This window comes from Aedes albopictus, chromosome 1, assembly GCF_035046485.1.
Source record: "Aedes albopictus strain Foshan chromosome 1, AalbF5, whole genome shotgun sequence".
Classification (NCBI taxonomy): domain Eukaryota; kingdom Metazoa; phylum Arthropoda; class Insecta; order Diptera; family Culicidae; genus Aedes; species Aedes albopictus.
The window spans coordinates 184,463,914-184,482,602 of NC_085136.1; the positions used below are offsets into that span (position 1 = coordinate 184,463,914).

Genomic DNA, 18,689 nt, shown 5'->3' on the forward strand with positions numbered 1-18,689 from the left:
TGGGAGTTGAGAAAACTGTAGCCCGTCTAAAACTGCGCTATTATTGGCCTTACCTAGCTTCCGACACCCGGAAGTGGATCCAGAAGTGCACAGTTTGCAAGGAATGCAAACCCTCGTACGTGCCAACCATTCCGGTGATGGGAAAACAGAAACTAGCCGATCATCCTTGGCAAATAGTCGCCATGGACTACGTGGGCCCATTGCCCAAAAGTCGAACCGGATATATGCATATTCTCGTGATACAGGACCTCTTCAGCAAGTGGTGTCAACTCCATCCAATGCGCCGGATAGAATCCGGAAGCCTATGCAAGACACTACGGGAAGGTTGGTTCCTACGGAATTCAATTCCGGAAATAGTTCTAACCGATAACGCCTCGACATTCCTCTCTAAAGAGTTTGAAGCCCTGCTGACACGGTACGGAATCAAACACTGGACAACAGCCAGACACCACAGTCAGAGGAACCCGGTGGAGCGGTTAAACCGGTCCCTTAACGCGGCCATTAGAACGTACTGCAAACAGGATCAGCGTGGATGGGATGTCAGGATTCCGGAAATTGAACACGTTTTTAATAATACGGTACATGCAGCAACCGGATTTACTCCATTTTTCATCACACGCAACCACGAAATCGCTCTGGCGGGCGAAGATCATCAGCGGATGCGGAGAAAGGAGGGTTATACAGAGGATTTGCGTGCCGACAATCAGAAACAGATCAGCGAAGAGATCTACGATTTAGTGAAGAAAAATCTGCTGAAAGCTTACGAGACGAATGCAAATCGTTACAATTTGCGGAAACGATCTCGCCCAGAGGACTTTCAACCAGGACAGCTAATTTACAGACGAAATTTCAAAGCTTCAAATGCGGGAGAGTACTACAATGCGAAGCTTGCCTCCATGTACCTACCCTGTCGCGTAATCGTTAAGCGTGGAAGTAGTTCCTACGAGCTAGAAGACGAGGATGGCAAAAACATAGGCGTATGGCCTGCCGAGCATCTAAAACCGTAACCATGTGACTCTCTTGCGTATTCTCCTATTTTCTCTGTTCTTGTGTGTATCACTGTGATCGTTCTTGTCTCCGATTGGTTAATTTATGATTGTCTCCGAAGAGAGTTTTAAATTCCGCCTACTCTCATCCACAGGTAAATTGCTCTCTCGTGTGCACAGAGAGAGTAAAATTGCATGTTGTGATTGTGTTGATTCTATCCTGTAGTGTCCAGTGTCCCTCTCATGTGGAGTAGGGTGAATAGGAAAGCCTAGGAGAAACAATACCCATTGAGTAGAATACTTCCCATTGATTTCAATATCAATGACCATTAAGGCCGGCCGAAAAAGTAGTATCTCAATAATTGGAGATGAATTCAGGTGAATAGGAACTAGGTGTGTCTTTCAATACGAAAGACGTTTATTTAGCATAACCTATTGACCTCCAGGAGTGTGTAATGGAATGATTTGCAAATCCCTTCGAAAGACAAGCTGTGAGAACCAATCGCGTAAAAAGGAATTGTTGTGGTCCACCGGGTAAACTCAGTAGGAAATAGTTGAATGGATAACATGAGACTTATCAGGGTCGTTTAGATGGGACGAAAATAATTAGTTACCCAGCGCGGCTCTCGCTATGCGCGAAGCCATACGAGTGTTCGATGAGTCCGAGAAAACCGAAATAGGACCCACCGTGATGGCGTGCCAGATCACGGGAGTCCCCCAATTGCGCGAACCCGACTCGAGCACTCAATAAATCCATAACTCCATAACGGAGCACGGTCGGTTTAGAAGAGTGGGAAAGGCAGCATCCGGGCTCGACCCCGAAGCTAGGGGCTCTTTTTGCCTTGAGCTGTTGTGAGAGACACAAGTGAAAAACCGAGAGGAAGATTATTAAGCTACCGGCGTGGGTGCAAGATTTAGAGGAAAGTTTGAGAAGTAGGCTTTGACTTGGCCAGGCGTGCCGTGAAGTTTCGTGATAGCCAAGTGTTCGCAATAACTCCGTGTCCGCGAGAATCGTGCCCCGTGGTTTTGAGAAGAAGAAGATTAGATTCCTCGTGGGGAACGAGTGAGCTAGTGCCGTAGACCTCCTCCGCGGACCGCGTGTGCGAATAGAGTTGCTTCGGAACGCGTCTCCGGTTTGGCACATAAAACGAGTGTGTACGAAGAACAGAATTAGAAAACTATATCCGTACCGGAAGTGCCCCTGAGTGTAACGACTTGGCTGAACGGTCGTGAAGAGAGCGTAGTGTGCAAAGTGTGTGAAGTGCCGACGAAGTCAACCCAGCGACCGACGACGGTGTGGGCCATCGTAGCGCCCCATCCTTACTCTCACCAGACTAGGTGCCCCTGGGATGAGACTCAGGTAAGTCGCATGCTCCATATCTTCTATTATAGGCTAAAAGCCTACTTACACGGTAAATGGGTACCCTAAAAATCAATGGTCTCCATTCACCGTGCCCCATATTGTCCCATATGCCTAGAAAAAATCGAAAATTTGAACATTCGTTTTTCTTATAAAATCTTGCAAGTTATTACTTGAAATGAATTTAAACGAAGAAAATTCCTTTGGCTGGGTTGTTTTGATCATTTTTAAACAAAGTAGAATAAAATTTCTCATACACGGTGAATGGGTCCCTACTACCACGGTGAATGGTGACCTACTACGGAATTAGGCGACCTTACTACCCTTTACTAATTGTACTATATTACCAAATTTTGTGAAAAATTTTCTACTTCTGTGGATATTGCTTCAATTTTAACCTATAAGGCTGACACAAATTTCGATTTCCTCTAATGTCACCCCCCCCCCCCCCTCGGAAAATTTTGGTCGGAATTCGAAATTTTGAAGGGGGGCTCAAATAAATTATACAAAAATTTAAAAATTTTGAACTGAAATTAGAATTGTCGAGAAATTTTCTTAACAAATCCGATGAGTTTTACAATTTTGCCTAATTGTTTGGGTTATTTTTCAGCAAATACATTTATTATTTATTATCCACCCCCTTGACGAGTCAACGAGCAAAGTGACAAAAGAAGAAAATGAGATTTGTTCCGGCCTAATGAAGGCAATTAAAAGCGGCACCAACAATGTTTATAAGACTGGTGTCAAATGACAGCCCTTATTTGCCCCGAATCCTCTTAGATCCGCGGTGAATGGTGCCTTGACGGTAGTGGTTGTGCACAATGGTGACCACTATTAAGCCTACCAAATATTTTTTCAGTAAAAGCTTTCTATTTCAAGTAATTCAAGATTAGATCCCAAGTAACACAGAAAACATCCTCAAAAATTAAAATCTCAAAAGATCACTCAGCGAAAAAAACTAGCGAAATTCATCGAAATACCTTATGAAAATTTGCTATAACTAATTCTTATGGATGACATAAGAATACCTTATGAAAATTGATCGTGCTTACTATGACAAATTTCATAAGATAGACTTATGAAAAGAACAAAAAAATCTTAAAGTGATGCAGACTGGATTCGATCCATGAACGTCGGGAGCACCGAGCCCGTGTTTTATCCACACGGCTACCGACGCTTGAGAATACCATGTTGCTAAACATGAATAAAAGCCAAGCTATGAGATGATTTTACGTCATAGAGTGACCTTATAAAATTCATCCGAATCATTATGAATTATTTAAAGGCCGTTTCATAAGTTGGGCCTTATGGAAATCTTAAGGTTATTTGGCTGAGTGATGGATTATAAAAGTATTATAAGTGAAATATAAAACATCTTGTACAGAAAACAAGCTGTAACTATGTTATCCGATAACATGCAGAACAAAACATGGAATCGGCTCAAAACAAGAGTGAAATACAATAATTGAACAATTATACAACACTTGCTGTCCCGATTTTTGGCATGCAGTTTCCCGCCTTTCTTGCATAGAAACACGTCGAAACCGTACACAATTTCAATAATTTTATTTACGTACCAAGATTATTGGAGTGGCCTTTGCCTGCTCCGACAATGAATTAACTACATCGGCTGTTTTCCTACTCTCCGCATCGACCAATGTGGCGCTAGCTTCTATGCGCGAAAAATCGCTAAAAGTAAATCGCAAAAATATTGTATGGCGAATACCATCTAAAGGCAAATTCTTCAAAGTGGAACACATTATCCGAAAAAATATTTGGTAGTGGTTGTGCACAATGGTGACCACTATTAAGCCTACCAAATATTTTTTCGGGAAAAGCTTTGTATTTCAAGTAATTCAAGTTTAGATGCATTTCGCCATACAAAATTAAATTGATTTACTCCTGCTGATCAACTGTGGCTGCGCGCAAAGCGGGTAGTCCATTTGTATGATAACGCTGTGGCTAGTAGGATATCTATTATTGGACCGACGATGGAAATAGTTGGCTGCGAGCAGGTGGTCAAGTACTAGTTGAATGGATTACCGGCAGAGAGTGCGTTCAATGTTGCTCAACAGGGGTAAAATCATTTTATTTTGTATGGCGAAAAGCATCTAAACTCGAATTTCTCGAAATGAAAAGCTTTTGCCGAAAAAATATTTGGTAGGCACCAAACCGGTCATCATTGTGCACAACCGCTACCAAATATTTTTTCGAATAATGTGTTCCACTTCGAGAAATACGTCTTTAGATGCTATTTGCCATACAATATTTTTGCGATTTACTTTTAGCAATCTTTCGCGCATAGAAGCTAGCGCCACATTGGTCGATGCGGAGAGTAGGAAAACAGTCAAAGCATTTAATTCATTCTAACAGGATCAACGCACCAAGGATCAAATGTGAGATAGAAGGTGGAATCACGCATCCATAAAACTTCTGCTATTTTGTCCGGACTAAAGACACTATATGCAAAGACACGAAATGTTCCAATTGGAATTCCAAATTTTCTGTCAATGTCATTCCAATCGAGCAGGAGACCTGTCAAACGTGCTTTAAAGCATTGCTCGTCGGCATCATCGTCATGATTGGATGATCATCATCGACAACAACAATCATCACACTTCGTATCTTTGCTTATAGTATCTTTAGTCCGGACCACTTTCCCATCCCGGTTCTATTTGCCATTATCCTTTCGCTTGATGAACATTGAATACCCTGAACACATCCCAAAACTCAACGCGGGCGGTGTGTGCTGTTCTATATGTAGGCAAAACACCATAAGACGCAAGCTTTTAGCTTGAGGATCGCATTAATCTTCTCACGAAATCTATAAAATATAATGCGAGAACCTAGAAAATAGCAAAACTGCGCGATTGTTTACGTCAATGTTTTGACGTTTGACAGATTTGGATTCGTTGAGGAATAAGTTCTGGAGCTCGATTTGAATAGGTCGTATGTGCTTTTGTCGATTAAAATTTCGATCAGTTGGATTCGCTTATTATAGCGAAAACCGTTGAAATTGAGCAAAGTTGATACATACAGCAGAATCCTCACAAAACGGGCTTTCTGTTCCATCATTAAAAGTTTGTAAAATATGTGCCATATTGCTACAATGGCTAAAATAAACTGATCGAATTTTATATCGACAAAAGCACATACGACCTATTCAAATCGAGCTCCAGAGTTGTATTGTAGTTATTTTGGCGTTGCGCAGAGTATTTCGTTCTGTTGTATGTTGAAAATGCTCAACTATAACTTATTTTTAGCGCTATTCTAGCTTGTTTCACCGCTTATTGCCAGCAACTTTGTGGAAATGTAATTTTAACGTTATTTGAACTTCTTCTTAAATCGAAGTTTTCATTCACCTAAAAAGTATCCAGGTTATAGTGCCGGGTGAAAATATTGATACACAATGGACTACCCGCTTTGCGCGCAGCCACAGTTGATCAGCAGGAGTAAATCAATTTAATTTTGTATGGCGAAATGCATCTAAACTTGAATTACTTGAAATGCAAAGCTTTTCTCGAAAAAATATTTGGTAGACTTAATAGTGGTCACCATTGTGCACAACCACTACCAAATATTTTTTCGAATAATGTATTCCACTTCGATAAATTTGCCTTTAGATGCTATTCGCCATACAATATTTTTGCGATTTACTTTTAGCGATTTTTCGCGCATAGAAGCTAGCGCCACATTGGTCGATGCGGAGAGTAGGAAAACAGCCGATGTAGTTTATTCATTAACAAAATGATAAAAATGTCATCTAATTTCACCGATTTTTTTTATTAGGCTACAAAAAAGAATTTTGTTTCAGTATAAGAATTAACGAATCTCTTTTGGAACAAAAGTAACAACGATTAGAAGAGTCATATACTGAAATATAATGGATCACTAAAATAACTAAAACGGCCGCTATGAAATGAACAGATAGCGCCACCGTAGCCTTGTGTGTTTGACGTAACTCGACTGCTGTCACTGTGTTACCGTCCATATACGGTGTCGCTTTTGTTTTGATGCGGTGAGTAGCGGAAAAGTCGGCTTCAATGATCCATTATTGTTGAATTTTAAATCACGGTTAATTTTTTTTTTTGAACGGCGCTGTTCGCTCTACTGAAAATCAGCCATGATGATTCTTGATGTGGCATTGGAAAAAAATCTCACAAAGCAGCACCATTTGATTCGTCGATGATGCATTTTTAATTCAACTCAGAGGCGCATGCAAAATGGGAGAGTAAAATCAATGCTTTCACCATAAATCTTGAGCCGCAGGTGAAACAGTTCTTTTCCTTCACTAACTATGACTGATTGCATAATTTATGATCAGGTTATTTTCATGATGTGTTAATGTGATGGACGTCTATTGGCATTATTCCATGGAAACCATTTCTCGGATTGAGGTTGTATTTTTGAATATATTATTTCTCTTGTTTTTTTTCTGTCATTTGCGACGCATCACATTCTGAACTCACTGTTTGTTTAATAAATGGTTTATGCAAGTATTATCACTAACCGAAAATCTTAATTTCAGCCTTTGCAATGAATCTGTAATGTAAATGTTATATGTAAGTTATATCAACTAGAAATAGCTGAACTACAACCACTGATTGTGTTTGTATTATATTAGTCGTTTGCAAGTTTTTTTTCCATCAACGATTAACTTTGGAATAACAAATAAATATTTTCAAGCGTACCTATTAGTACTATAAGCGTAATAGAATACATCTCCCTACATTTTGAAAGATGTTTTATAAGCCGCCATTTTTTGCGCTGTTTTGATGATATAAGTGTTCAATATAACGTAAAAAATACTAGAAAAATACAATGGACTAAGCTGGAAAGGTGAATTTTCAACAGTTATACAACTAATGGTGTTACTAGGGATGCTTTTCACCATACAAAATAAAATGGATTTACTCCTGCTGATCAACTGTGGCTGCGCGCAAAGCGGGTAGTCCATTAGGCGAAATCCCATAAGCTCTGTGACTCCCACAACACGGATTCCTACTGCACACCCGAACCAACCGTGTAGTAGGAGTCTAGACTGTAATTGTATTCTACCGATCGCTTCAGTATGGCCTCCAAAGTAGCCGTTTTATAAAAAGAGTAACTTAAAAATAATTTTAAACATTTTTATTGTATGCGCTATTCATCTTTACCACTAGCTACTCAGCGACATTCATTTTTTGACAATCAAGATGATTTTTATATGAAAACGGCTACTTAAGTAACCGGTAGAATACAAGTAGCCGGTAAATCCACAATATCATATCTTTAATTTCCACTAACGCATATACGATTTTCTAGTGCCTTTAGAATAAAATGCTAGTCTGATATAGGGGAACTTAGTTTTTTTTTTGTTTTTATTTATGTGTATTTTAACTAGTTGCTAATTCTACACTCAAAGGGAACTTAGTGTATTTTCGACAGTTTTGTTCTCTTCGAAATGGGGTGTTCTAAAATCTGATAAAGTGATACACTTAAAGTTGGCGTCACATCTTTGCCAATCTAACTGTATTCAACTAAGTTGTAAGTAATTTGGAATACAAAAAAACTTTTTGGTAAAGAGAGAAAAACTACCGAAAATACTCAAAGTCACTCTTAAGACATATAATTAATAATTTAATTATCGTTCAGTAATCAACCTATGGAGAAACCTGTTTTAATAATAACGGATGTGGTAGTCGAGTTGATCTGGGATGATCACAGCAACCGGAGAGTAGAAGAGACTGACAGGAGTGTGTGAATTACAGTCATCGATAGACAGCAGATACGTTCACCAGTGATGCTGCCTTAGTATAAATTGGAATGGACTAATCATTATCTATTAGAGTTCGTAATTACATTATATCAATAAATACCACAACGGATAAAACAAAGTGTAACATTTTTAAATATAGGCGAAACAAACAAATCAATATGGTAATAACTTCTTATCAGCTTCTGTTTTCCAAACCTATACTGCTTTACATATTTACAATGACATTAGCAAAAATCAAATGTTCAAATCAAATGTTCGAACCTAACTGTTAATAGTAGTTTACGCAACAAGGTGCAGAATGACGATTTTTACAGCACGAGGCGTACATTTATCCAACGAGGCTTGCCGAGTTGGATAATTACGACGAGTGCTGGAAAAATCGAGTTCTGCACCAAGTTGCGTACAACGTTTTTTTGCAATTTCATAAATTACTCTTGAGGATAGTTTTTAACAAAACTTTTTCATCAAACTGCACACTGATGTTCATAGCCATGTTTAAGAAACTCTGAACATAACAGGTTATACTGTGCAGTTGTCACAGTTTTTCAAAACTACGTCCAGAAAAAATCAAAAAGTTGACCAAAACTGAAAACAGTGCTGTAATGGTTCATTACGCAACGCAAATCAGTGCTGTAATGAACCATTACAGCACTGTTAATTTGGTGTGGGAAAGTAGGCCTTTTCCTGTCAGATTTGCGTGAGGTAAAACAGCCTATTACGATGAGAAGTTGCAAAAACTTTTTTTACGTACTATTTTGTGTGAAATATTTTGGATCAACGATAGAAGTTCATAAGTTGTGTTGGAAATTAAGAAACATGAATCTACTGAAGACATTAGGAAAAAGAGCATGATGAATGAATTAACTACATCAGCTGTTTTCCTACTCTCCGCATCGACCAATGTGGCGCTAGCTTCTATGCGCAAAAAATCGCTAAAAGTGAATCGCAAAAATATTGTATGGCCTATCACGCCGAGGACCTGGGATCGAATCCCACTCCCAACAAACTCACAAAATGTGAGTTCTTCCTTCGGAAGGGAAGTAAAGCGTGGGTCCCGAGATGAACTAGCCTAGGGCTAAAAATCTCGTTAATACAGATAAAAAAAAATATTGTATGGCGAATGCATCTAAAGGCAAATTCATCGAAGTGGAAAATTCGAAAAAATATTCGGTAGTGGTTGTGCACAATGGTGACTGCTATTAAGCCTACCAAATATTTTTTCAGTAAAAGCTAATTCAATTTAGATGCTTTTCACCATACAAAATAAAATGGATTTACTCTTGCTGATCAACTGTGGGTGTGCGCCAAGCGGGTAGTCCATTGAACTGGTTACCACGAACGCCATGAACCACGCGCTGAAAGTTGGTAAATGAATTAACTACATCGGCTGTTTTCCTACTCTCCGCATCGACCAATGTGGCGCTAGCTTCTATGCGCGAAAAATCGCTAAAAGTAAATCGCAAAAATATTGTATGGCGAATACCATCTAAAGGTAAATTCTGCAAAGTGGAACACATTATTCGAAAAAATATTTGGTAGTGGTTGTGCACAATGCTGACCACTATTAAGCCTACCAAATATTTTTTATTGAAAAGCTTTGTATTTCAAGTAATTCAAGTTTAGATGCATTTCGCCATACAAAATTGAATTGATTTACTTCTGCTGATCAACTGTGGCTGCGCGCAAAGCGGGTAGTCCATTGCTATCTCTTCCTCACTGATGGAATGGTCCTCGCTCAATCTGCACAGGGAAAAATTTCTACTCAGTGGCTGAGTTGGTCTTACTCAGAAATCGAAAAATCCTTTGTTTTCTTACTCAGTTTCCGTTAAAAGTGGGACAACCCATTGGCAATGGACTACCCGCTTTGCGCGCAGCCACAGTTGATCAGCAGGAGTAAATCAATTTAATTTTGTATGGCGAAATGCATCTAAACTTGAATTACTTGAAATACAAAGCTTTTCCCGAAAAAATATTTGGTAGGCTTAATAGTGGTCACCATTGTGCACAACCACTACCAAATATTTTTTCGAATAATGTGTTCCACTTTGAATAATTTGCCTTTAGATGGTATTCGCCATACAATATTTTTGCGATTTACTTTTAGCGATTTTTCGCGCATAGAAGCTAGCGCCACATTGGTCGATGCGGAGACTAGGAAAACAGCCGATGTAGTTAATTCATTTAGCCGAAACTGAGTAAGAAAACAAAGGATTTTTCGATTTATGAGTAAGGCCAACTCAGTCATTGAGTAGAAATTTTTCTCAGTGTGCTGATTTTTTTTTTGCACTGCTGGATTGATCGAATCATCCCGCCCTTCTGGCAACCATGTATTTTGATCACTGACAATAATAAACTCACTTCTAGTTGAACCTCGAAAGTAAACACACATAGTTTTTTTTCTCCGCCGTCTGAAAGCCGTCCGAACTAGTCTTTGTGTTTCCTCGTGTTGTCTGTTTCACCGCGCCACTCTTCAGGTCGTGGGCCGGTGACACGGTGACACCCATCACCTGGAATGGTAAGCGATTTTTCGTTTCTTTTATCGGCGTTTTCTCGCATTTTGCGATAGTCTATCTAAAATCTAGTGGAGCCTCTAAGCCGTGCGGTTAGGGTCACCAAGCTTCTAATCGCACCATGCTGTGGGGTGAGGGTTCGATTCCCGATCCGGGCGATGAAAGTGAGAACAGTTTCTTCTCCGTATCCACTGGTGCATGCTCCGTATGTCCGTTGTCTAGTGTTAAGTTTCGTTCAGTCTGTACAGCCTCTGGCTGAAGACGGTGTCCGTGTCTTTATAATATCGTCGAAGGACGAAGTGATGGACTGTTTTCGGGAGTACGAGGCGCCTGTTACGGCGCATTTCGACAATAGAATCTCCAGGCTGCGAACGGATAACTGAGGCGAATATGTTAGTGAAGAGATGCGCACGTTTTGTCGGAAGAAAGGAAGTTCGATGGAGTTGACGGTTAACTATACGCCGCAGCAAAACGGCGTTTCCGAACGGATGAACCATACGCTGCTGGAGCGGGCCAGAGCGCTGTTGGCTGAAAGTGGATTCGACACGGAAATGTGGGGTGAGGCGGTTTACACCGCTACCTACTTGACCAATCGGTGCCCTACTTCAGCGGTGGACGAGAAAAAGACGTCGTTCGAGATCTGGACCAGTCGAAAACCGGATGTGACGAAATTGAAAATTTTTGGAAGTGCGCATTTTTGCATGTACCAAAAGAATGGATTACCCGCAGGGAGTGCGTTCAATGTTGGTCAGCAGAAGTAAAATAATTTTATTTTGTATGGCGAAAAGCATCTAAACTCGAATTTCTCTAAATGAAAAGCTTTTACCGAAAAGATATTTGGTAGGCACCGAACCGGTCATCATTGTGCACAAATGTTGTGTTCCACTTCGAGAAATATGCATTTAGATGCTATTCGTCATACACTATTTTTGCGACTTACTTTTAGCGGTTTTTCGCATATAGAAGCTGGCGCCACATTGGTCGATGCGGAGAGTAGGAAAACAGCCAAAGCAATGGACTACCCGCTTGACTCGCAGCCACAGTTGATCATCAGGAGTAAATCCATTTAATTTTGTATGGCGAAAAGCATCTAAACTTGAATTACCTGAAATAGAAAGTTCTTCCTACAAAAATATTTGAAAGGCATAATAGTGGTTGCCATTGTGCACAACCACTACCAAATATTTTTCCGATTAATGTAATCCCCTTCGAGAAATACGCCTTTAGATGCCATTCGCCATACAATATTTTTGCGATTTACTTTTAGCGATTTTTCGCGCATAGAAGCTAGCGCCACATTGGTCGATGCGGGAAGTAGGAAAACAGTCAAAGCATTTAATTCATTCATTGAGGTCCAAGCTGGACCCGAAGGGTAGGAAGCTCTACCACGTGGGGTACACAGTGAACGGTTACCGACTTTGGAACAGTGAGCGGAAGAAGATAGTGATCGGAAGAGACGTCGTCTTATTAGTAAATTAGCGTGAATATTCAAGAACTAACTTAATTAGGGTATTGGTTCCCTTCTTAAGCATGTGGCTCCCATTTTCATCCTACGAAAAACAAAGGATTGAAGCGGTGTTTGTTTTGTTACTTATTTTTGTATTTTTTGTTAGAAGTGAGCACCCATGAAAACAAAAAGAACGGAATCAATAGGTGCCGTAATCGCTTGTTTTCGAATAGGATGAATATGGGAGCGTGAGATTAATGATGGAACACATACCCTACGCCGAAAAGCTTCGATGCGATGGTATGCATCATTGGTCTGTGGTACAAAAATTGGCCTATTAGTGGATACAACGTTGGCCTATTGCTTTCCAAGCGCTAGAACCACTTATTCTCACATTTTTAATAATGGACTACCCGCTTTGCGCACAGCCACAGTTGATCAACAGGAGTAAATCAATGAATTACCTACATCGGCTGTTTCCCTACTCTCCGCATCGACCAATGTGGCGCTAGCTTCTATGCGCGAAAAATCGCTAAAAGTAAATCGCAAACATATTGTATGGCGAATAGCATCTAAAGGCAAATTTATCGAAGTAGAATACATTATTCGAAAAAATATTTGGTAGTGGTTGTGCACAATGGTGACCACTATTAAGCCTACCAAATATTTTTTCGGGAAAAGCTTTGTATTTCAAGTAATTCAAGTTTAGATGCATTTCGCCATACAAAATTAAATTGATTTACTCCTGCTGATCAACTGTGGCTGCGCGCAAAGCGGGTAATCCATTCAATTTTGTATGGCGAAATGCATCTAAACTTGAATTACTTAAAATACAAAGCTTATTCCGAAAAAATATTTAGTAGGCTTAATAGTGGTCACCATTGTGGACAACCACTACCAAATATTTTTTCGAATAATGTGTTCCACTTTGAAGAATTTGCCTTTAGATGGTATTCGCCATACAATATTTTTGCGATTTACTTTTAGCGATTTTTCGCGCATAGAAGCTAGCGCTACATTGGTCGATGCGGTGAGTAGGAAATCAGCCGATGTAGTTAATTCATTCTGCTGAAGTATTATCACTGTTTGTTCACCAATTTCAAATTACATTTTCGGAGCCAAATTTTCACAAAACTATAAATAAATCGCTTAAACTAAAGTTATTTCTTAATATAGTAACGAAAACAACGCAAGCCTATTATTTTGTTATATTTTTACAGTCACCACACACAAAATCTTCTTCCTGTTCGTTCTTTCTGGTTCATTCGCAAGCAATGTTGTTGACATCACTTTTCTTTGTTGTTGACGTTACTTTACTGATGAGCCAAGATTTGGGTACACAGTGAAAAAAAATGTCCTCAATATTCGGCCCACATTTAATTTGTAAAATAGTTATTTTTCGTTGAAAACAAATATAAAAGTTCAAAATAGCGTCTTTGACAGTCGTACAAAATGTTCAGTTATCGAAAAGTCATTTCAAAATGTTGCAGAATCATACCATTTATGATCATGTGTATAGACTACCCACTAAGCCGAAGAATCATGGCGTCTACAAAAGCTAAACAAAGTGACATTTTCATTCAATTTTAATGCTCCAAAGTGCTAAAATGAATTAAATGCTTTGGCTGTTTTCCTACTCTCCGCATCGACCAATGTGGCGCTAGCTTCTATGCGCGAAAAATCGCTAAAAGTAAATCGCAAAAATATTGTATGGCGAATGGCATCTAAAGGCGTATTTCTCGAAGTGGAACACATTAATCGAAAAAATATTTGGTAGCGGTTGTGCACTATGATGACCGGTTTGGTGCCTCGCAAATATTTTTTCGGTAAAAGCTTTTCATTACGAGAAATTCGAGTTTAGATGCTTTTCGCCATACAAAATAAAATGATTTTACTCCTGCTGACCAACATTAAACGCACTCCCTGCGGGTAATCTATTGAAACGAAATGTTACAGTTGTTTGCGCATAGCTTTTCCGATCTCCTGTTATGCGTGTTTGTTTGAGTTTTTGATTAACGTTAAGATAGGCCGAATGAGAGGACTATGCCAACGAAGCATCCCGATACCCTAGTATCAATCCAACGGTTCAAAGCATTGCTAAACTTGAAATTTGATGAACTATTAGGGGTCGGAATCGGGGAATCAAGGTCGTCGGATTGAGGGAGGGTATTAACAGTATACCACATACAACCGACTACCCTATTTTGTGTTAACCTTGTTGATATGCATCTTGATTATCCCGCCCTTCTGGCAACCATGTATTTTGATTATTGACAATAATAAACTCACTACTAGTTGAACCTCGAAAGTAAACACACGTAGTTTGTTTTCTCCGCCGTCTGAAAGCCGTCCGAACTATTTTTTGTTTTTCCTCGTGTTGTCTGTATCGCCACGTCACTCTTCAGTAAGAAGGGTAAAAAAGGAATTTATTGAAATGTTCTTCGAAAAATATCTCAGTAACCAAATAATAGAAATAAAATTTCAGGGCATTCCATTTGGTGCTAAGAGAACACAAATCGGTTGACAGATGGCTGACATATTTATCAATATGCTATATGTCAAAAATCTCTCAAAAAGCTAACCTATATTACTTCAAAGTACTCTTCGAAAGATATCTCGGTAACCAAATGTCTGATCGTAATAAAATGAATTAACTGCATCGGCTGTTTTCCTACTCTCCGCATCGACCAATGTGGCGCTAGCTTCTATGCGCGAAACATCGCTAAAAGTAAATCGCAAAAATATTGTATGGCGAATAGCATCTAAAGGCAAATTTATCGAAGTGGAATACATTATTCGAAAAAAATGTTTGGTAGTGGTTGTGAACAATGGTGACTACTATTAAGCCAACCAGACATTTTTTCAGTAAAAGCTTTCTATTTCAAGTAATTCAAGGTTAGATGCCTTTGGCCATACAAAATAAAATGGATTTACTCCTGCTGATCAACTGTGGGTGTGTGCCAAGCGGGTAGTCCATTGAATAGGAATCTACTAGCATGTTGTACCTGTCATTTGCAACAAAGCAAATTCAAATCGGATATCAGACGGCTGAGAAACACACACACACACACACACACACACACACACACACACACACACACACACACACACACACACACACACACACACACACACACACACACACACACACACACACACACACACACACACACACACACACACACACACACACACACACACACACACAAATTATCAAATATAACAACAGAAGCCAAAGGGATCGGCACGACGGGAGGCGAAGGTCTCGGCAAGACTAGTAAATTAACAAATTAATTAACATGATGATCAAATAAAAAAAACTCAGTTCAAAATTCGAAAAACCACGTAACAAAATTCTCACCATTTCTCGAAGAATCATCCAAAAAATTCGACGATGAAAAAAAAATTTCAAAACAAATATTCGCAGCCGTTTTGGTTCTTTTATAATACGTTGTTCATATTTTCATAAATAGCTGCTTTCATTTATAGAGAATCACTTACCTGAAGGTTCTGATCGAGCCCTGTAGTTCATTTCTTTATCAAAAGCAATATCTTCGAACTTCAGCATTTTCTTTTTCTTGAGTATGTTAGAAATGAAAGTGAAAGGCTTCTTTCTTGTGCTGCTGCGACTCATTCGTGGATTGTGACTATCACTTTGTATGGGTAATTGCAACATTTTACAGGATATCTTGAATCTTTCAATCAGACGGTCATTTAATATCACTAATGCTTCGCGTGAAGTATTGAGTTTTCAATTGCACTATAACTAAACGTTGAAAGACTAAAATTGTAATTTGCGAATCTAAAATATTTTTATTCAATACCATGTATGTCAACAGCGACAAATCTGCATAGAAGTCCTTAATTTATAAACTGACAATCCTGCAAAAACAGGGACATGCGCATTAAACCTGAGCTATACAGCCATACCCAAGGAGAAAAGGTGATGCTGTAATCTGCCCATAATCGCATAGTTGACGTAGTTTTCAGCACACTTTTGAAATTTTATCAATGATTAATGAAAATTTTATGATTTTTGTTCACGTTGATATCTAGCTAGTGATTAGATCCTGTGCTCTATTGAATAAAACTGGTCACAATTATGCACATTTGATAGATATTAGCTTGTGAGTACTGACATTGTCAATGGTGGTTACGTGAACTATGCGATTATGGGCAGTAATGCTATAAGTAGATTCCTACATTTCTAGACATAAATGAGAACTTGATGAGAACCAATGAATTATATGCTTTGGCTGTTTTCCTACTCTCCACATCGACCAATGTGGCGCTAGCTTCTATGCGCGAAAAATTGCAAAAAAAGTCAATCGCAAAAATATTATATGGCGAATAGCATCTAAAGGCGTCTAATTTCTCGAAGTGGAACTCATTTTACGAATAAATATTTGGTAGTGGTTGTGCACCGATGGCTGCTTTTGTGCCAACCAAATATTGTTTTCAGGAAAAGCTTTTCATTTCGAGGAATTTGAGTTTGGATGCTTTTCGCCATACAAAATGAAATGCATTTACTCCTGCTGATCTCCGTGAACGTGCCCCTGGCCGGTAGTCCATTCAAATGGCGCTTCAAAAAGTTGCCAATATAGCCTACCCAGCACAATCGCGGGTATTCATAAAGACCATGGTGAGTGTGACAGGTTCGATTCCCGGTCGGTCCAGGAACTTTTCATAATGGAAATTTCCTTGATTTCTTTGGGCTTGGAGTGGAGTATCTTTGATATACATAGATGCTCATGCAAAATATTAATGGACTACCCGCTTTGCGCGCAGCCACAGTTGATCAGCAGGAGTAAATCAATTTAATTTTGTATGGCAAAATGCATCTAAACTTGAATTACTTGAAATACAAAGCTTTTCCCGAAAAAATATTTGGTAGGCTTAATAGTGGTCACCATTGTGCACAACCACTACCAAATATTTTTTCGAATAATGTGTTCCACTTTGAAGAATTTGCCTTTAGATGGTATTCACCATACAATATTTTTGCGATTTACTTTTAGAGATTTTTCGCGCATAGAAGCTAGCGCCACATTGGTCGATGCGGAGAGTAGGAAAACAGCCGATGTAGTTAATTCATTGACAGCGCACTTGTTCTGTTACCGGACAATAGCCTTTTTTTTCTTCTGTGTGTCGTTGTCGATTCGGTCGGTGTACGTTCTATTGTCGTCTAACGAGATTATCTCAGTTGCCGTTGAATTTGCTGCTATAAATTGTTTAAATTACCTGGAAAACACGACATCATTGGTACCGTAACTGTTGTTTTATTTATCTGCCGATTCCTCGCCGTTTTTGTGGAGAAAACAAGGAAATATTGACTGTTGAATATCGCCATGAATTGCAAGAAATGCGTTCTTCCAGTGGACACGAGAAGTCAGCCATTCATTCACTGCAATGGGTTGTGTGCCTCCTTACATCACGCTGCTTGTGTTGGGTTGGAGAATGCTGATCTAGCTGCTGTGTCACCTCCAAAAAGAAACAGCTTTTGGCTGTGTGATGACTGTTTTGCCGAATTCATTTGTTGGAGAAACGAACGAACCGAGAGTGCTAAAGAATCATCTGCTCGACCCGATCACTCACTCAGTCAAAAGCAAGAATATGCACTACAACGCGATGTCGATGAGCTAAAGGCAAAAGTTGAATGTTTACTACTGTCCACGCTAACTACTACTGCAAGCTGCCATCCGAACACGGAGATGATTCGTCACTCGACCCCAAATTCATCACGGCAACCCGATAGAGAAATGAGCGGTATAAACGATAGCAGTGTAACGCCAAGTGCAAGTGTACCTATTGTTTCGGAACGATTAACGGACTCGACTGTAGGAGATGAAAATTTCGCATTGTTGTTGACAAACATAGATGGGAACGTTTCCGAGGAGGATATCCAACTGATGGTCGCCCGATGTTTAGGAGCCTGTGATGCTGAGTGTAGGAATGTTAGAAAGCTTGTTCCACGATGGGTTGATTGTAGCGCACTTGATTATGTCTCGTTTAAAGTAATCTTGCATTGCAAATGGAAAGCGACTGCAATGATGTCAACTACATGGCCAAGATACGTTAAGTTTCGTGAATTTAGAAGAAGAGAATGCACGTGGAAACCCGATATTGTGTAATTTGTCCCATTAGAGTGTATTTTTAGTAATACGTGCGCTTTTTTTTGTTGATTTCTGTTGTTTTTTTTTTTTTTTTTGCTTTTGTCCCCTGTTTTGTTAATGTATACGTTCCAATGTATAAATAAGCGAAATAATGTAGTATGTCATGAGTTTCAATATTGTTTAGAATAAGTACATTCAATAAGACTAAAACAAGTCCGTTGAATTAATAAACGAATAATAATAATAATAATAAAAAAAAAAGAAAAGCCAGGACTACTCTCTCCTCGTACCCACTAAACCATTCCTATGGTCGCCAAACCCTACGTCTTTCCGGAACCACCAAGAAGGTATTGCTTCAGAGAGGTGCTAGTGCACATCGCACCCACAAGGTTAGCTGCGTAGCCTGCAGCAACGAACATCGATGACTCGCTTTGGAGAGTCCATCACGGTAGCATGCTGGCGCTTAGCCAGTTTCCCGAGTGGTCCTCGCCACTCCCTTTGTCCTCAGAAGGCGG

At 39.4% G+C, this 18,689-nt stretch overlaps 1 protein-coding gene across 8 annotated transcripts in view; it reads right to left on the bottom strand.

Annotated features, from left to right (window-relative positions):
- LOC109405537 (uncharacterized) overlaps positions 1-18,689 on the bottom strand; it is a 65,256-nt gene that overhangs the window by 41,126 nt on the left and 5,441 nt on the right. The window contains exon 1 of one of the 8 annotated variants that reach the window (XM_029856489.2): positions 17,303-18,270. The exons of 5 other annotated variants lie outside the window; for them this stretch is intronic. In XM_029856489.2, coding sequence (XP_029712349.1) covers positions 17,303-17,411 — 109 coding nt within the window. In that variant the 5' untranslated portion in view covers positions 17,412-18,270. Of the gene's footprint in view, positions 1-10,462; positions 12,458-15,562; positions 16,040-17,302; positions 18,271-18,689 lie in introns of those variants that run through there. 2 more of the 8 variants (XM_029856486.2, XM_029856491.2) reach the window with 2 other exon arrangements.